Here is a 17,401-nt window from a genome sequence, read left to right on the forward strand (position 1 = left end):
AAACTATGTGATGCTTTGGACAGAAGAATGGCATTTTGAAATATGTCCAATCAGGTGGCCTCAGAGAAATGTGGAGCTGGTAGCGACTTCAGGATATCTAATTACCCTCTGCATGGATATGAGATCACAAAGGTCTCTAGATCTTCTCTGTTAGATATCTGATTCTAGTAAATGACAGCAGTAACAGACATAGTAGATCACCCTGTGCTTTCATGTAATCCCAGAAAAGGCGTTAACAAGATTTCGAAGTCATTTTACCTTGAAAACTGCATTTGAGGAAATCTGATGTCTCTCTCTTCCCTTCCCCAAGCGGGAATTGTAAATGTGCAGAACAATTTTTCATTTAAAAGAATGGTGGCTGTGATTGAAAAGGGAGTGTAAAACCAAGTAGATTTTTTTGTCTGTAGAGAAAAAATGGGACCTTCAGTATTCTGTGCACAGTATTCTGTGATTCACAGAGCTGTAAATAAGGTCAAAAAGTGAGCAGTTCTAGAACTATTTTCACTTACACTTTATAGCAACAGAGCAGAAATATCTGGTAGCTTCTGTGTGTGTATGAGTTGTGGAGGAGGAATCACTGATGGCAGAGTGGGTCAAAGGAATGTTTCTCTAGTGGCTTCAAAAACACGCGCAGGCAGGCAGAAGCAGCTTCCCAGGGGAATGGGGTAGCGATGCTGCCATGCAACGTACTGTAGATACTGCTTTCTTGTTTTTTTCTACCAGGTTATTAATACAAGAGGCACTTTGTGCAGTGGAGTCTTTCTGATTCTTTCTGTAGCTTTCCTCTCCCACACAGTTGATGGTTGGATTTGATGATCTCGGAGGTCTTTCCCAGCCTTAATGATTCTATGATTCTATGACCTCAGTTCCATTTCTCTCATATTTTATATAAATATATATATATATAAATATGTTTCAGAGAGTAACGGTTCTTGTTTACCTGTGACATTTTTCTTCACTGTCTCGTCATGGCCTAGCATCCACTGTATCTGCTCCTTCTCTTGGAAAGCAGAGGCGTAGCTTACAGGGAACTGAGCATGTAGTCAGACCTGTGTCTGTCTCTGCTGATGCTTTCTTCCTTGAGGGGTGATGTGCACTTCTGCATGCTCCTCCTCAGTGTGAAGAGGGAGTGAGCTTGCAGCACACAGATCTTCTTCTGCCTCATTGCAGTCTGCTGGGCTGTGCCTGTGGCTGCTGTGGGATGTGTACGGCAAGAACAGGAGAGCTGAGGGGGAGAACAACAGGGGCTGCTTGATTTGAAGGAAGGTGTCAGGATCAGTTATCACAAGTCGCGCAGGACTTGTAGAACCCAGGGACCCTTCTGCATGTTCGCAGCAGGTGGAGATGAATGGGACTCACTACAATCAGCAAAACTAAAAATGAAGTTGTAGAACAACACTGAAAGGCCTAACCTCTTCATGTGGTCTCAGGGAGGTGTGTGCAACTGCTTCTTGTCCTGCCGTAAAGTGGAAAACCAAACAGGAAGCTCTCTTCCTTCAGACACAGGCGGTCCAACAACTTCTAAAGTCTGATTGTGGTTATGAGGACCTAGAGGTTTTGTGAAAAGTCACAGAGAATGTTCTTCTCTGACAGTGTGCTGCGTTGCCATCTAGACTTAAGGATAGATGTGATGTGATTTCTTCTCCACGATCAGCGGGGGAAAAATGCGCTTCTGTAGGAGCTTTCTATTGTGTAGTGTCTCACAATAGAGTGCTTCAGCCACTGGGTCTGTGAATCACTTCAGCCATCTGTTGGTAGGACAGCATCCACGCTCAGTGTTGCAGAGCAGGCATGTTCCCAGGAATTTCAGGCAGGAAATTTGTCAAAATGATACCCTTTCCAACTGAAAGTGCAGAGAGAGGGCAGGCAGGATGTGATTAACTTGACTGGAATTTGGCCTTGACACTAGGGATAATGCTGGGTTTTTCTCAGTGTTGGCTGCTTTTCAGAAGTGCATGAGGTAAGCCTGGGGACTTTTACAGATGAGTGATCAGGATTTGGCTGCATACCTCCTTTCAAATTCACATCCCCTGCTTTCTCTTTCTGCAAAAATGAAAATACTCGCCAGTCTAAAGACCAGTGTACTGATCAGCATGTCAGGCTCTGCTTTAGTTTCATGGGAAGAGCAGCAGTAGTACCATCAAGGTGCTTCCTTCCAAGTTGTAGAGAAGCAGGAGGGGATGGGAGTGACAGGGAAAAGCTTAAAACGTGCTGCACTGATGATGTCCCATAGCACCTAATAGACATGAGATGCCTGCAACCAAGATCACACTGGCCTGAGATGGAGACATAAAAATAAACCACACGCATACATGCTCGAGGTTTTTGGCAGAACAGCTTCTGAGAAGGTTGTACAATCAAGTTTTACTAGAAGGTCCCTCAAGAGTTTGCTTCGCTGTCTCAATTAGAGGAAAAATTTTATCTCTTGTCTAGTCCACTTATGAAGTACCACTCATGCCAGTAATTGTGCTGATAGTTGATGTCAGTTCTGTCACACAGAAATTAGCTCTTGTTCTCTTGCCGCATCCTTGAGTCTTATTTTGGAAGAGTAATACTGACTCTTCTCACATGAAACTGTAACTGCTTCTGTTTACTGGCATCTATCCTGTTTTTGCAGGACACTCCTGCTTTGACAGGGTACACCACGGCTTTGAATGGGTCATTGATTGGACCTGTTCAGCATCTTGACTTACAAACTTGATCCTACCAGGAGAAAATAGCTTCTTAGTGCTGTGGTGTAGCAGTGAGGCTAGGGTCTGACATCGGCACTAAGGGCAGTGTTTGTCAACTGTGCGAGAGAAGAAAAACCTTTGAAATTTTAGGCAGTCAGATTTCTGCAACTGACTACCATCTCTTCAGCCAGTCTTAGCCGGGGTCAAAAAGATGCCAGCTGCCTGGTGCTGCTGCCTAGTGCTGCCTGCCTCGGTGAGCGCGTTGTCCTGCCTAGCTTAGCGCAGGCCGAGAAAAGTTACCATGTTGGCAACCAGATCAGGAAGGGGGAAAACCTAAGTGGGGAAAGAAAATTTACTCACCTGTTGCAAAGACCTAACAGAGTTTCATCTATTTCACAGTGAACTAAGTGCCAAATCAAAAGCGTTGCAACTGCAGATAGTAGAAGATGGAAGGTTGGATAGTAAGTATTAAAACTGAATTATTTCATGTGACCGTGAGCCTTGCTAAACGTTGACATAAGTACTCTTTTAGTTCTATCTGGCTGTGTAGTCAAACAATAAACTGTCAGGTTTCTGAACCTGCATTAAAGCATAGATGTCTTCTACTGTCTTGTCCTGTTAGTGCAGTGGGGTATGCTTCAGCATGGCTCTAGGCAGCCCTGGGGGGAAGAATGACTGTGGATGGGAGATCAGCCAAAAATAGCCAGCCAAATGTGTACCAAACGGACATCCTGGGAAAATGTATAACTTCCGTTTGTGGTTTTAAACTCTGGAAGTCTGTCTTCAGATGTAGATCCCGGAGTTGAAGTCCATGGAAAATGGCAGAGTTCTGGGGCAGTGCTGACTGACCTGGCTTAAGTCTGTGTACGTGATTACTTGATCAGTAATCATGGACAGAAGAGAGAATACACTACTCGTGTGTCTGTCCTCCTCTGAGTTAAGGTTACAGAGAAACCTTGAGTTTCTTTTTAAACTGTTAACATACCGGGTCTTCCATGTACTGATACCCTAATTTTTCAGCCTTCTAAACTTCTAACAGATCTACTGCGAGCAATTTTGGTTTAAAGTTAAGATTTCTGGGTCTTTCTGTGGCTGAAGGGGAATGATGCGTGTTAATCTTAAACTCTTCCTTTTCAAGCCCCAGAGGCTGCTTAGCAGTTACCAGGTATAAACCAAACTAATTCTGATTATATTTGATTAAATATAAAACGTGGGGGCCAAAACGTTTTTGCTACTTGATTATGTTGTTGCAGTTTGCAGTGACCCTTCACTGTCAAGAAAACCCCTCCACTGAACTATTGGATTTGGTTTATTTGGAGAAGTGGAGAGAAGGGATGAGTAAGTGGGTGTTGAGACCAGAGAACATTTGAGATGTTTGCATGAGCTTTGTAAACCTGCTCCAAATACTTCATGACTAGGGCTTTACTGAAGTGATGACACAACACTATAAATTCTTCGTATAAGTGCTGCATGTTCTTTTGCTGATGCAAAGTTTTGCTGTAGCTTGAAATAGTAACTATGCTTCACTTCTTTCATCAATTTGCTTTTTCCTTCTTAAGTCAGGTTTCAAATGTAAAAGAAGTTGGATTAGATAATCTCACAGGTCCCTTCCAACCTAGGCCATTCTATGATTCTAAAACAAACAAAAAATAACCATTAATTTTATCCCTTAGCTATTTCTGGTTTTTTAGTACTATCAGTTGCATTCAGCTTAGCTCAGGAAAAAGTTAAAAGTATTGGCCAAAGCTCTTCAAACCCAGTGATTAAATACAAATGTGCATGTACTCATTCTATCTTGTGATAGTGGATGAAGGCTTGGCCAATAATTTATTAGGTAATAATATTTTACCTAAGCCGCTGTTAATAAGTAGTGCAGCTAAGTGGACTGTGTTTGATTTTTGGGTTTGGGTTACTCTATTTATTTTTTAATAATCTAAAAATACAAAGTTGATGGAATACCTTGCACATGATCGGCAGTTCGCTGAGAGACTTGGAAATCCAATCTAAGCAAACGCTTTAAAAATTTTCTCTGACTTGAATGCTATTTTTTTTATTTTTAACAAAAAATTGGGATCTATATACAGTCATTCAATGTATGTTGTTTCTTGCATAAAGTTTAGTCTTGCCTGAGCATCTCTAGTAATGGGTCTTTCAAACAATATCAGTAACATTCCACATCCTACTGAAACCAACCTGTTTTCTTGAAATAAAAAAGACCCAGTTGATTTACTGAGAATCTTTTTCTGCACAGCTTCCTACCATCTTAGCTGTTCTCCCAAAAATCTGAATAGAAAACTCAAAGCAGTATCATATTAGTGAGGAGAGAGCTGGGTAAATGTGAGTATCATGTAGATTTCTACTTATCCTTGAATTTTACAGAAAGCTAGGATTTCATCTCTGAAATCGTGCAGTAATTTTACTAATAGTTTGCTCCAGTCTAGTGCAGCTAGTCAAGTATGGGAAGGAACAAGAGAACTGCTGAACTTGCACAAAAGTTGAAATTAAGAAAGACTATGCTTAGCTCTCTAGCAATTTAGCGTTCTCTGAAATGAAAGATGCAGGTAACTGGTTATAGAGATTGTTCAGAACCTAATAGTAATATTTCTAGGTGTTTTCTTTTCATCTAAGCAATCTGCATATACGGAAAAAAAGGGCTAGAAATAGTAACAAATAAATAACATTTCATGTCTCCATTCTTTGCCTCAGCCTGTCCTGGTACTCTGTGATGAGATAGTTTTAAAATGGAAAGAAAGCTCTGAAAACTGTGGTGTTTCTGCCCCATAGTGTAGAACCAGCTCTTGCAGTTAGCTGTCTGTGTTTTACCTCCTCCTTTCCTGTCTGCTCTCCCTTAAAGGTACTGACAGCTCAGATGTGTGCTGAGTTTGCTGATTTTATTTCTTCTAGGTCCTTTGTCCGCAAAGGTGACTGTACCTCTAGACTTGTTCAGGAAACAACCTTCTGGGCAGCAAAGCTTTTCACTGAACAGCAGGGCTGGTGAGAGCAGCCTGGAGCCAGGGACCAGGCTGGGATCCATTAGTGCAGAGGTAAGACTGCGTTCGGAAGGTTTTACAGTGGTTTTTTACTTCAGGAAGTATTTGTGAATGCTCGCCTTGTGCTTTGGACCTTCACTCGCAGCATGGTGCAATTTGTGCCCAAGCTAAGAGGAGTGCGTGCAGATTGCATGGTAATGCTTTGCAAGGTATTCGTGTCTCTCAAAAGAATTAGCTTTTCGGCTCTTGAACATTAGTAAAAATATTAAAGAAGCACTAGCTAGAAATGTTAGTGTCCTGCTTGCTGGAGTGTGCTTCTAACATGACATTTTTTTGTCCTCCTAGTTCTCTTTTATAGAACCCAGTGAATTAAAAACATGGCAAGTCTCTTCTCCAGTGCCAGCCACTAAGATAGAAAAGGATCGCACTGTGATGCCCTGTGGGACTGTGGTCACTACTGTAACTGCTGTGAAAACCAAACCTCGACTAGAAGGGAGATCATCCCCACTGAGCACAGGTGAGGAACTCCTTTCTGTGTTCACTCTTAGGATTATCCATGGGGAACAGAAGTTGGGCAGGGTGGGATGTCAGGAAAGGCACTGTTGTCCAGACTTCTCCGAATTGTTGGGAGGGAGCATGGTTTGTATTCTTCAGAATCGTTTTCAGCTTTCCTGAAGCCTTGTTCTTACAAGAGGAGTGGTTAATGTGCTCCTTTTAACACGCGCTGTAAAGCTGTGTGGTAGAGTGATAATGCAGAAGACCTTGGTTTTGGTGGGCGTTTTTTACATAGTGAAAGTGTCAGACTCTTGGAGTGTTTGCCAATGACTGAGCATCCCGTGCCTTGGTCTGTATTACAATCTCTGATAACGACTGCAGTCATTTTGTGAGCGAATATTTTTCAGTGTACCTCTCAGGATTAGACTTTCTGATTCTTCTTGGGACAAGTATGAAAGTAAAACCTCTAAACAGTCAGTGTGTGGAGTCTCACAAAATGATGAGTTCTTTTAAGTTATTAAAGCAGATCTGTTTACTTAAGTAGATGTTGTCTAGCGTATTATAGTAAAACATTTTAAACCAATAAATTCCTACACAGGTCTTTTGGGATCAGGTTACCATTAAAAAAAAGTGATGAAAATTTGTCTTAAACAACTTTCTCAAACTCTTATGATTTGAAGAACCTTTAACATTGGTATAATAAATTCTTATTATTTTCAAAATAAATGTCTTGCATAGTTTAATAACTAAAACACTTGATCCTCAGATTCTCCTGTGAAAACGCCAGTTAAGGTAAAGGTGATGGAAAAGGATTTCTCTATTCAAGCTATCCATTCTCATGGTGCTCCTGTCAGCAAAACTTTATCGTCTTCAGATACAGGTAATAGAAATGTTCAGAGCTGCTAATGAGAATACATCTGTGTCTGCTGCACATGGGATTAATGTAATCCTGTTAAAATAACAGCAAACCCATATGGCTGTTGCCTTTCAGCAGTCACTGAGACATTTCTGTGAGCAAGTACTGTGGCAAGGGATGTAGCAGGCTTGCAACAGAGGTCTGTTTTCAGTTGGTGATTTAGATTACTTTTTTAATAAATTACAATGAGCTGTGATTTGGAGAGGGGAAGTGACTGCACAAAAACGAGGCTATCTTTTCTTTTACTTCTAAATGAAAGATTCCTCCTTTATAAAGGCATAGAGGACACTGCACAAAAATGAAATGCCTGTGAAGCTTACCTCTCAGGCCACTGTGAAGTCCTCCTGTCTGAACAGAAGGTGAGAGGCTGGACTGATGTAAAAAAGACTGAAGTCTTTTCCTGGCTCTGCTACTGGGCTTCTTTAGGCCAATGCAAATACACAGTCTTGCTGGGCCTGTTTTTCCACCTTCCCAAGTCACCTGGCATACAGCTGAAGAGCCTTCAGAGTATTAGCTAGTAAAATCAATTTTATAAATTGATTTTAGTTATAAATTAAACCTGAATTAAACCTGGTTTTGCCTCTGGGGCATTTTACCTTTTCAAGTTGCAACTCTGAATCTTCACCATATTTTTCAGTCCTGTGTGCAGTCACCATTCCATCTGTCTGTAGCTCTGTATGGAAAAGTAACAAAAGACGTGACCTAGTCTAGCTGCAAACGGCACTTGATGTGGAATCCAGTTTTCTTCATACAGAATTGTGAGCAGATGGGACACTCTGGAGATGATCTAGACAGCTCCTGGAAACAGTCAGGCGGCTTACTGTTCTTACATAGAAATGTATTGGCCAAAAGACAAGCCTGGGGAAGAACATGAACCAATAACCGTGGATAGCTGTAACAGCACTTGAATCTTTTCCTACTTCCCTACCAGCAGTACTCTGGTTCCATGAAGCAGGATGGTATTACTCAGCCAATTTGGGAAATGTTAAGATAGTGCTAGACTTCTGAGTTAATTCTCGTAACTGTTTATGATAGTAAAGATAACAAAGCACTTACTGGAAAACTCATCCGAAGACAACTTAGGGCACATTGGTATGGACAGTGTTTTCCTTTTTACGGGGGTGAAGGGGAATTTCTGTGAACTGTTTATATAATACAGCAGGAAGAATTACTCATAAGAACAAAAGTTTAAGCCAAATGAAAGAAATACAAAGGAACATTTGTTATGACAGTAACTTAGGTGGTAGTTATTGCAAACATTGTGCCCAAATAGCAACAGGCACTATGGAAAAGATGCTGTGACTGCGCCATCGTTTTAAGTGACAACAACAGTAAGAATTAGCAAGTGCTCCTGGATGCTCTCAGCTGTTCCTGGGGGCTTCGCAGTGGTTAAGGAGATGGAAAAGTAGGGGTTTATAACGAATGTGCAACCATGCAAGAGCATACATACCCCTTGTGTGTACATACTCTTTAAGTTCCAAAAACATCCGACATACTTGGTGCAGTGTGATTATTCAGGTCTTTTACTTTTCTTTTATACTATGCCAGGGTAACAAAAGACACTGCTCAGTTTAATTAACTCTAGTGCTATTTTTGCCTGTATTCTTTTGTTGTTAAAACTTCTTCTAATAGAAAAGTCCGCCTCAGACAATTAAATATATGAGGGCTTGTTTTATTAACTTTCTTAGCCTTGTTTGTTCCTTGATGAATTTGATGAGTGTGGGTTTGCTATGCCCAAAGTACTTGCATACTAGATGCCAGAAATGGCCGTGCTTAAAAACAAACTCGTGTTTATCATTAAAGAGCATTTCATAAAGCAGCGTTTTTTTTATTCCTGTGCAATATTCGAAGGGGGGAAAGAGGGTGCCCTTTACAAGCCTTGGAGGCAGCTGATAAAGAGCAGAATGAGTGCTGCTTTGCGTTCCCCATCCTGTCATAGAGCTCTGTTGTAAATCTGGAAATTTTGAGTGAAAATATCTAGAAAAAGTAGCTACTCAAAGGAGTAATGGCATGTGCCAGCTTTGTACCATGTTAGAATTATATCTGTTCATGACTGTGATACCTGATGCCCTACTCCACCACTTCTGGATTATAGTCACCGCAGTCTAGCACCACATTGAAATAATCAGATATTCTGTTCAGGCTTCCAAAACCTCCTGTATACTCAGGGCAAGGATTTGTAAGTGCAACTTTCAAATTATTATGTACCTTTTCTCAAAAGAATGGGTAACTGAAAGGAAAGATGGGATGTAGTAGCTGACGTTTTGGTATGCCTGGTGTTTATACCATTTCTGGTAATTTCATTGAATTTTAAGTCAAGAACAAATTGCCTCTCTTTGCTCTGTTTTTTCCCTGTTTTTCATTCTACCCTCTGAAATAACGCTTTCTTTTCAGAACTGCTGGTACTGAATGGCACCGATCCTGTTGCAGAAGCAGCCATTCGGCAGTTAAGTGAGTCTGCAAAGCAGAAGCTGAAGTCTCCTAGAAAGAAAAGCACCATTATCATATCAGGGGTGTCCAAGGTAGAGCAGAAAACACGCTTATATTTCGTGTTTCGTACTGTAAAGCGCTCAGCTGAGTGCAACAATAACTTAACATGCATTCTCCTGTCTCCCATTCAGCAGTCTCTGCAGGATCTGAGTGCCTGCCAGTTCTGTTCAGTAACTGTTTCAAGTTAAGCCAAATCAGGGTGGGTTTGTTGGGGGAAGGGTGTTGGGTTTTGATTGTTAGATTTGACAGCCTGACTAAAAATGCATGGTGTCCCTGAGTGAGAGTGGAGTGAATGGGGATTTGGGAAAACCAGTTCAGGTGAGAACAGAGAATAATTAGTCCTTCCCTGTGTTTCTCCCATGAACGGAACATGCACAGAAAAAGTATGAAAGATTTTTCTGTTTTTTTTCAAAGTTCTTAAAACCCTCAAAAAAATATTCTAGTCCATTAGGCTCTGTTCTGGAAGGAGGGCAAAGAGAAGACTATTTTTCCCATGGTATATAGCATTCCTCCAGACTTTCTTCACCCACAGCCTCAGTCTCCCATCTGATGCTTGGTGCCTGCCAAGTAGTCCCTGCAGGCTGCTGTATGGATGTGTGCTGTCAAGTCTTGATGCTATGCACAGGACCCCTAAAAACCTCGGAGTGAAAGCCAAGTCTGCGAGCACAGATCCCCTTGTGATCCCTGTGCTGTGCTGAGGGAGGGGAGTAAGGATCAGCTACCACAGTGACACGTGTATCTGCTTGGGAAACAGGGGCACTAGGACTGCGTGCGTTTGCATTTTGCTGAAGCAAAGAAGCCTTTCTACTAGATGGAACGCTTTGATGTTTGTTTTCTGAAAAAGACCAAAAGATGACTGGTTACACATGCTCATACTTCATTACAGCAGGGCATGCAGGAAGGAGTCCCATTGTTAGCAGTGGGGCTGGAGATAGTTGAAAGGCAGGTACTTGAATATTTTTTTCCCCAATCATTTAGAGTTAACTACTGTTAAAAGTTGGCCTTATGCTCCTCTTCATTAGTGCAGCTAAGGAAGCCTCACAGTGGCTTTCCAATAGCCCTGAGCAATACAAGTAAAAGTGTAAATAAAAGAAAAGAACTTTTGCAGGAAGGCTTGCTTTTTTTTTTTCCCCCCCCCAGCGGAGTGGCTTGTGTCAGTGTTGTTTCTTGTTTTTACTGGGCAGACCTCTTTATCTCAGGACAGTGAAGCTGCACTGATGATGGACTATGCTGCAGCCATGGATAGCTCCTGCAAAGAAGTAGATCCACCCACTGTGGAAGAAGCTGTTGCAAAAGTCGCCTCTGATGAGAAGCTATCATTAGGTGCTTCAGAAATAGTACCTGATACTGACCCACAGCAAAGTACCCACAAAACTTGGGCTTTGGAGAACGGCAGCCAGCCATGGGACACCAGTACTCTCTTAGACCAGACCTGTGAAGAAATATCTGGGAGCTCATTAAGTGTTTCAGAAACTGGGAGCATGAAAAAATCTAAAGGTATGTGATCCTTACCTCTGCTTCAGTGAATGACTGCTTTCTCTGTATAATTGGCAGTGTCATGCAACACTTCAGTAGTTCCTCCTTTGTCACTAATTTTTGTCCTTTGAACTCCTTGTGACTGTGGTGTTGCTCAAAGCTGTCTTACTAGCAGCCACAAAGAGTGCAGCCCTCTGGCTTTCTGAGCCAGATCAGTCCCTCTTATGCCCACCTCCATCAAGAGATGGAAGGGCTCACCCTTAAAAGTTGGAAGGCAGCTCACTAAGCCCAACTTAGTTACCTGCGAGAGAAATAACCAGCCACATTGTCAATTCCTCAGTGAAAACCATGTTCTTGTAAACAAGGACTTGTGCTATATTAGCAGTCCAATTACTAATGTAAAAGTGGCAGAGTTCCATGTTTGCTTTCTGGTACGTTCCTTCTCCTCCTTCACATCTCTGAGCACAAGACTTCTCTGCCCTCACTAAAGCCTGCATGCAGGAAGTGCCACAGCTAAACCAGAAGTACACTTACTCTTAACTGCCTTCTGAACAGTTTCTCCCTTTTCACTGATTCCATTAATACATAGTATGCTGAAAAAAAATGGAATAAAAGGTAATTCAATAAGTAAATGAAGGGTCAGATCATTTTACTTATGTAGTCACACACCTGGATAGTTGCAGTTTGAAAATGTCTTAGGATTCTTGGTGTTTCTTTTATAAATCTCCTAACCTCTGAGGCTCTAGCCCTGGTTTATGGCTAAGTGGTAAACCCAGGCACTGTTAGGAAGTGTGACACGAGCATCAGTGAAGTGCGCCCTGCACAGGCAGCACACCACTCTCACGGACTGCATGTTGAAATTGAAAAATTGTTGTGTTTCTAATGCATACCCACCCCTCTATTATTTTCTATTCTTTCCTTATCTTATCTTAAAAAAATAGTTTCAGAAACTGTCTCAGATCCTTTTCCTTATACATAGATCTCTGCTTTGTCACAGCTGAATAGCTGTTATGGAGTGAGATAGAAAAATATTTCAAGCCCCCTACCTTCAGTTACCTTTGAATAGTTCAAAGTCTCTGTTTTGTCAAATCCTTTCCCTTTAAAAAAACCCAAACAAACACAAAACCAAAACCAAACATAACAAAAAATAAAAAAACTCAAAGGAAACCCCTTCTACTTTAAAAAAATCTTGTGTACGTATTAGTGTCTTAAAGTTAGTACTGTCTGTCTTTTTTTTTTTTTTTTTACTTTCAAGTATTTTGGGGGTTTTGCCTTTCTGACTTCCTCTTTCTTACCCATTCCCTTTTATAAACTTAAGAGGACTACTATGCCAACCAGAATTAATTACCTACACAGTAAGTTATTTTTGTCTCTCTTTTTTGTTAAGAAAAATGTAGCTTTACAATGGTACAATCATTGTAAAAAATGAAGCAAAACATAGTTTGGCGCCAGTTTTCTTCTTCCCCCATCCATTTCTTTCCTCCCTCCAAAATTAACCTTCCCATGCTCAAGTGTTTTAGCAGACTAGTCTGCTGTAACAAATCATTCTTCTGGTGGTAGCGCTGTCCTGGTGGGTCACACAGAATGGGCAGCAAGGAAAGCCTGGAGGGGTGCTTTACATTCCTGATCTCTCTCCATCATGCCCATTCCTGTAGTATCTGATTCTCAGTCAAAATTTGCTCATGCAAACCAAGTGTGACACCATAACTGGATATGCATATGTGGAAAGCTTTTTTTATAACCTCCTGCTTACAGATTTCTCGATCTCTTCTAAACTCACTTGTGGAGCTGCCAAGACCTCAGTAGGTATTTACAAAACCAGCTGGATTAAAACTGTTTTGGAAGTTGGGAAGGAATGGAAAGAAGCGATTTCTATATCCCTGTAGATGTGGAAGGAAATCTTCCTTCATGAATAAAAAGGACATTCAGAAGTGATCCTAGCCCCAAAAGCACTTTCAGAACGCCCTAATCTAGTGCAGAGGAGCCTATGAAGACCAGTCAGTCTGCACAGTGCTCTTGACACACTCTCTGCTTACCTCCTGGTGTTAGGGGCACAGTTGGCATATGGATCCCGTTGAACTCAAGAAGTGAGCATGCAGACAGCACGAGCATTGCCAGGCTTGTCATTTGCCCTACCCTGCCTTCTTAGCAGGGGTGCATGCCTCCACAGCAGCTGGAGCCACTGTCAGGCAGCACGTAGCAACCTGGCTAGAGACTGATGGGTGGCAGCGGGGATGTGGCAAAATTCCTCAGCACCTCCAAAAACAGAGAGAGCTTTTGTGTCGGTGCACTGCTGCTTGTGCTGAGCCTGTGCTGCTCTCAGGGGAAGCACTGCCTGCAGTTTTTCAGCTGCAGCAAGTTGTCCCAGGCCACCAGCACAATTTTTGCAGCATTTTTGGTTGTTTGGTTCTGTTTCTTAGTTATCGGAAATTGGTCTGAGTGGATAGGACTGAAGAGCTGCTTACAGATAAACCCTTCTCTCCTACTCCTTCTGTTGGCACAGCTTCAGCTGCAGCTGCCAAGACTGCTGGCCAGAACAGCTGACTGCTAAAACAAAAGCTGCACAGCAGCAAGGCCTCATCAGTACCCCCCAGCCTTTGCATATTAACAACTGTCAGTATCACAGGGTTGAACACTGTTTCTTTTATGCTGTCGACAACAGCTTGAAGTGGTACTGCCTTGCCAAAAAGATCAGTCAGAGGGTGATGGGAGAGCAGTCAACATGGAAAACCATGAGTTCCAGTCACTTTCAGCTGACTTCTCCTTCCATCCCATCATGCCCTGTGAGAAAAGTCACAACAGCAGCAAGACAAAAAATGCTAGAATATCCTCCCAGGTGCTGAGTATTCAGTCTTTAAATACAAAGTAATAAACCCAAGCACATGTTTGTAACTGCTCTGGTCTGAATAATGAAGCATCTGGCTGTGTACAACAAAACTGCCATAAAATACCTATTCTGCAGCTGTCACTGTGCAAAACGACGCACAGCCTGTGTCAAGTCCTTGGAGGACAAATGTGTAATTCTAGTTATCACACAGCATTGCCTGAAAGAATTGGTCTGTGTGTTGCTTTTTTGTATCCATTTGCAACGGGAGGAAAAGCAGAATCAAGACCCTGAGGCGACAGGAGTTAATAGTTGAACTGAGAAAGAACTGGGAAACCTGATAGTGGTGTGGGAAGGAGGTGTGGAAGCTTTGCCAGGGAGATGACTCTCCTTACGTACTAGTCTCACTGCCAGAAGGCTCCTGTGTTGGCTTGCTGCCTGAGTCCTCCTTCGTTCAAATTGGCTTGGGCCACTTGGACAACACCGCTACCCAATTCTGCACAAAACTGTTGCTATTCTAACACAGGGCTGATGTACTGACACCAGGCTGAGTGTTGCTGGTAGCTCAGGGCGTTGTCCCTGTGAGCTGCAGCTGAGCTGCCTTTACCCATCAGGCACACACGTGCACATGGAAAGAGAAGGTGGAATTTGGCAGAACGGTAGCTGCAAAAACAACCTGAGCTTGAAAAGAGTACTGGTAGCAACATGAGTCGTGAGTTCCTGGTGAGGTGGCAGCTGCAGTTGCCTTGGCTGCATCAGAGGTTTGACGTGGGATCAAGGGAAGGAATACAATAAAATCAAGGAACTTAAATTTACTGCAGAAGGGATTTGAGCAAATTTCACAGAATCATGGAATTATTGAGGCTGGAAAAGACCTCTGAGATCATCAAGTCCAGCCTATGACCCAACACCACCACATCAGCTAGACCATGGCACTAAGTGCCACATCCAGCCACTCCTTAAACACCTCCAGGGTCCGTGACTCCACCACTTCCCTGGGTGGTGCATCCCAGTGCCTGAAACCAAACCTATTAGAAGCAAATGTAATAATCTGCCTGAAAGGGATTGCTATTCCTAACAGGATTATAAAATACCAAATGCTTCATGATTGTTACTTGAGGTGGTGCTACCAAATTCGTATAGAATACATGCTGTCTGGCTTGTATGGGTCTGCTGCATGCAGGTTGACTGCCAGGTACTGTTCCCCTGCACCAGCAGTGTCCTGCACCTTAAATTAAAATGTCAGCTTCATGTTGTGCATCACAGGCTCATCTTTGCGTTTCAGCTTCTTTGATCTCTGACACAATGAAGAGTAATGTTACTTTCTCTATTTCGTCCTTTTTATAAAATACTCTGTACTTTTATTGTGTTGGAAAGACGGGACATGCCTGTTTGACATGTGAGAACCCAGTGTACAATCCACACCAAGTGCGTGCATGTGTGTGTTTGACCACTACCATAGCTTTCAGAAGAGCATTTGAAAGTAATAAAGTGTAAGGAAGGAGGCTTCCACAAGATCTGTAGGTTGACTTTAGAAGCTGAAATCAGAGGATTAATATTTGTTTGCTTGTAGGCATGTTTCACGGTAGCTTTCCTTCCTTTTCAACAGCATTGTTTCTGAAAGAACTGAAGGAAAAATCCTTTTTTCTCTGGTGTTCCTCTAGCAATATAGCTCTTCTCTCCTGAACATTTCTGCTAACTGTACAAGTGTGCATACGTTCATATACCTAGAACTAACACAGTCTGTCATGATTCAGTCTGCATGATACTTGCATGGAATGAAGAGAAACGGAGAAATACATACTTCCACAGAGCCTGAATTTCTCAGTGATATTCAGTCTGGAGAGAGCTGGATCAACAGTGGGGCACGGAGGATTCAGTCGCATGTAGTGTTTGTTTGTGTGCCTCTGGCTGAAAGCACGGCAATTGCTTGCATTTGCCAGTATCCGAAATCACTCATTCCCATATTATGGCCTCTAGGTTACAAACCATCAATATTCTTGCTTTAGGTTCACCATGCTTTTAGCTTTCTAATACTGTTTGAATAGTTACCAGGTTGATTATTAAACTGGAAATGTTAAGACCGAGGCTTTTTTTGCTGCAGTTACAGTTAAAGCTGAGTTCCAAGAGGAAAGCAGCCTGTTCTGTCTAAAGTGTCCTGCGCCTCTGCTGTTTGCTTCCGCAGGTGGGATTCTGAAAAAAAGCGCGAAGCTCTTTTTCCGCCGGCGACATCACCAGAAGGATCCAGGAATGAGTCAGTCGCACAACGATCTTGTCTACCTGCAGCAGCCACTGTCAGAGGAAACGCGCAAGAAGGGAGGCACGCTTTCACGTATCCTGAGCAGAAAGCTCCTTTCCAAAAACAAAAGCAAGAACAAACTGAATGGTGCTTCGCCAGAACCATACATATAAGACTGAACGCTATCTGATGTGATACTTGCACATCAGCTGACCATTTGTTTACAGAGCAGTACTAGAGAATACAAATACGGCTGATGACTGGCAGAAAAGTATGTTCACTAATGCAGTGGTGCAGGAATAAACAGAGAGCTTGTGGTTTTTGTTTATTTTTCCAGAATGCTTTTTCTCTCTGACCATAAATTACTCCTCCAAATACAAGCAGCACTAACTGTATCACGACAGCTTTTGGAGGACCACGTGGTTTATTGTAGAAGATGAGGGAGGATGGAGAATGGTGCAGGTGGGGAGGACCTGCGTGCCAGTACCTAGTTTATGTTAAGGGTTGCTAAGAGCTGAAATACCGTACCTGCTATGTATGACTGAACCACTTCTAAAGAGAGAAGATACCACTGTGCTTCCTTACAGCAGCCTGGAATAGTAGCAACACAAGTCTCAACTTGTTTTTTCTAGTCAGGCTGAAAGGGAGAAGAGAGACTGAGATCCAGTTTGTATTGTAATTTGCAAACGGGTAAGTTTTCAGAAGCAGAACTAAAATGCTGATTAAGATAGCCTACTGTAATAACTGTAGCCTGCTGTAATAACTGCTCAGTCCATGTAGGTGGAGAGATGCCTTTGATATTAGCCATAAATCAATAAATTATGCAAATACTTACACTAGCATATTGTTTAATGTCCTGTGCATAAGTCATACTTAAAAAACAGAACTTTTTTTAAAGTCTGCTTGAGTCTACTCGCAAAGCAAACAAACTCTTATATGTAGCTTTTCTTCCCTGTGTGAGAAGCTGCGCTGCTAATGCAGGAGCTTATCTTATGGGCTCTAATTCCTTCCCCCAAGTACTTGTTAAACAAGCATATTAACCATCATATCAAATGCAAAGCTAGGAGCAATAAGTGATAAATGAAGCATATTTAACCCTATAATGCTTTTCATTAGACAGCTTGTTTTACTTGCCAAACACTTCCTCAGATCTTAAGGAACATAGTTGAGAAGAGAGCTTTTCAAAAAACAATATCAATTCCTGTAGTCCTCTTTCAGCTTCTAGATCTACCAGTGCTGTCATGTGGTGAGTGGTGGGTTGGGTGAGTTTTTTAACTTTTTTTTCCTCATTAAATATTG

General features: G+C 42.1%; 1 protein-coding gene across 1 annotated transcript in view; it reads left to right on the top strand.

Moving 5' to 3' along the window:
• Window positions 1-16,275, top strand: part of C2CD2 (C2 calcium-dependent domain containing 2) — a gene marked incomplete at its 5' end in the record, with an annotated part of 35,025 nt that extends 18,750 nt beyond the window's left edge. Inside the window, 7 exons of the mRNA XM_009876401.1 lie at window positions 3,072-3,133; window positions 5,577-5,716; window positions 6,008-6,179; window positions 6,924-7,037; window positions 9,468-9,595; window positions 10,748-11,060; window positions 16,049-16,275. Coding sequence (XP_009874703.1) covers window positions 3,072-3,133; window positions 5,577-5,716; window positions 6,008-6,179; window positions 6,924-7,037; window positions 9,468-9,595; window positions 10,748-11,060; window positions 16,049-16,275 — 1,156 coding nt within the window. The remainder of the gene's footprint in view (window positions 1-3,071; window positions 3,134-5,576; window positions 5,717-6,007; window positions 6,180-6,923; window positions 7,038-9,467; window positions 9,596-10,747; window positions 11,061-16,048) is intronic.
• Window positions 16,276-17,401: the final 1,126 nt, after the last annotated feature.

The sequence above is a fragment of the Apaloderma vittatum genome, unplaced genomic scaffold (genome assembly GCF_000703405.1).
Source record: "Apaloderma vittatum isolate BGI_N311 unplaced genomic scaffold, ASM70340v1 scaffold17009, whole genome shotgun sequence".
NCBI classification, from domain to species: Eukaryota; Metazoa; Chordata; class Aves; order Trogoniformes; family Trogonidae; genus Apaloderma; species Apaloderma vittatum.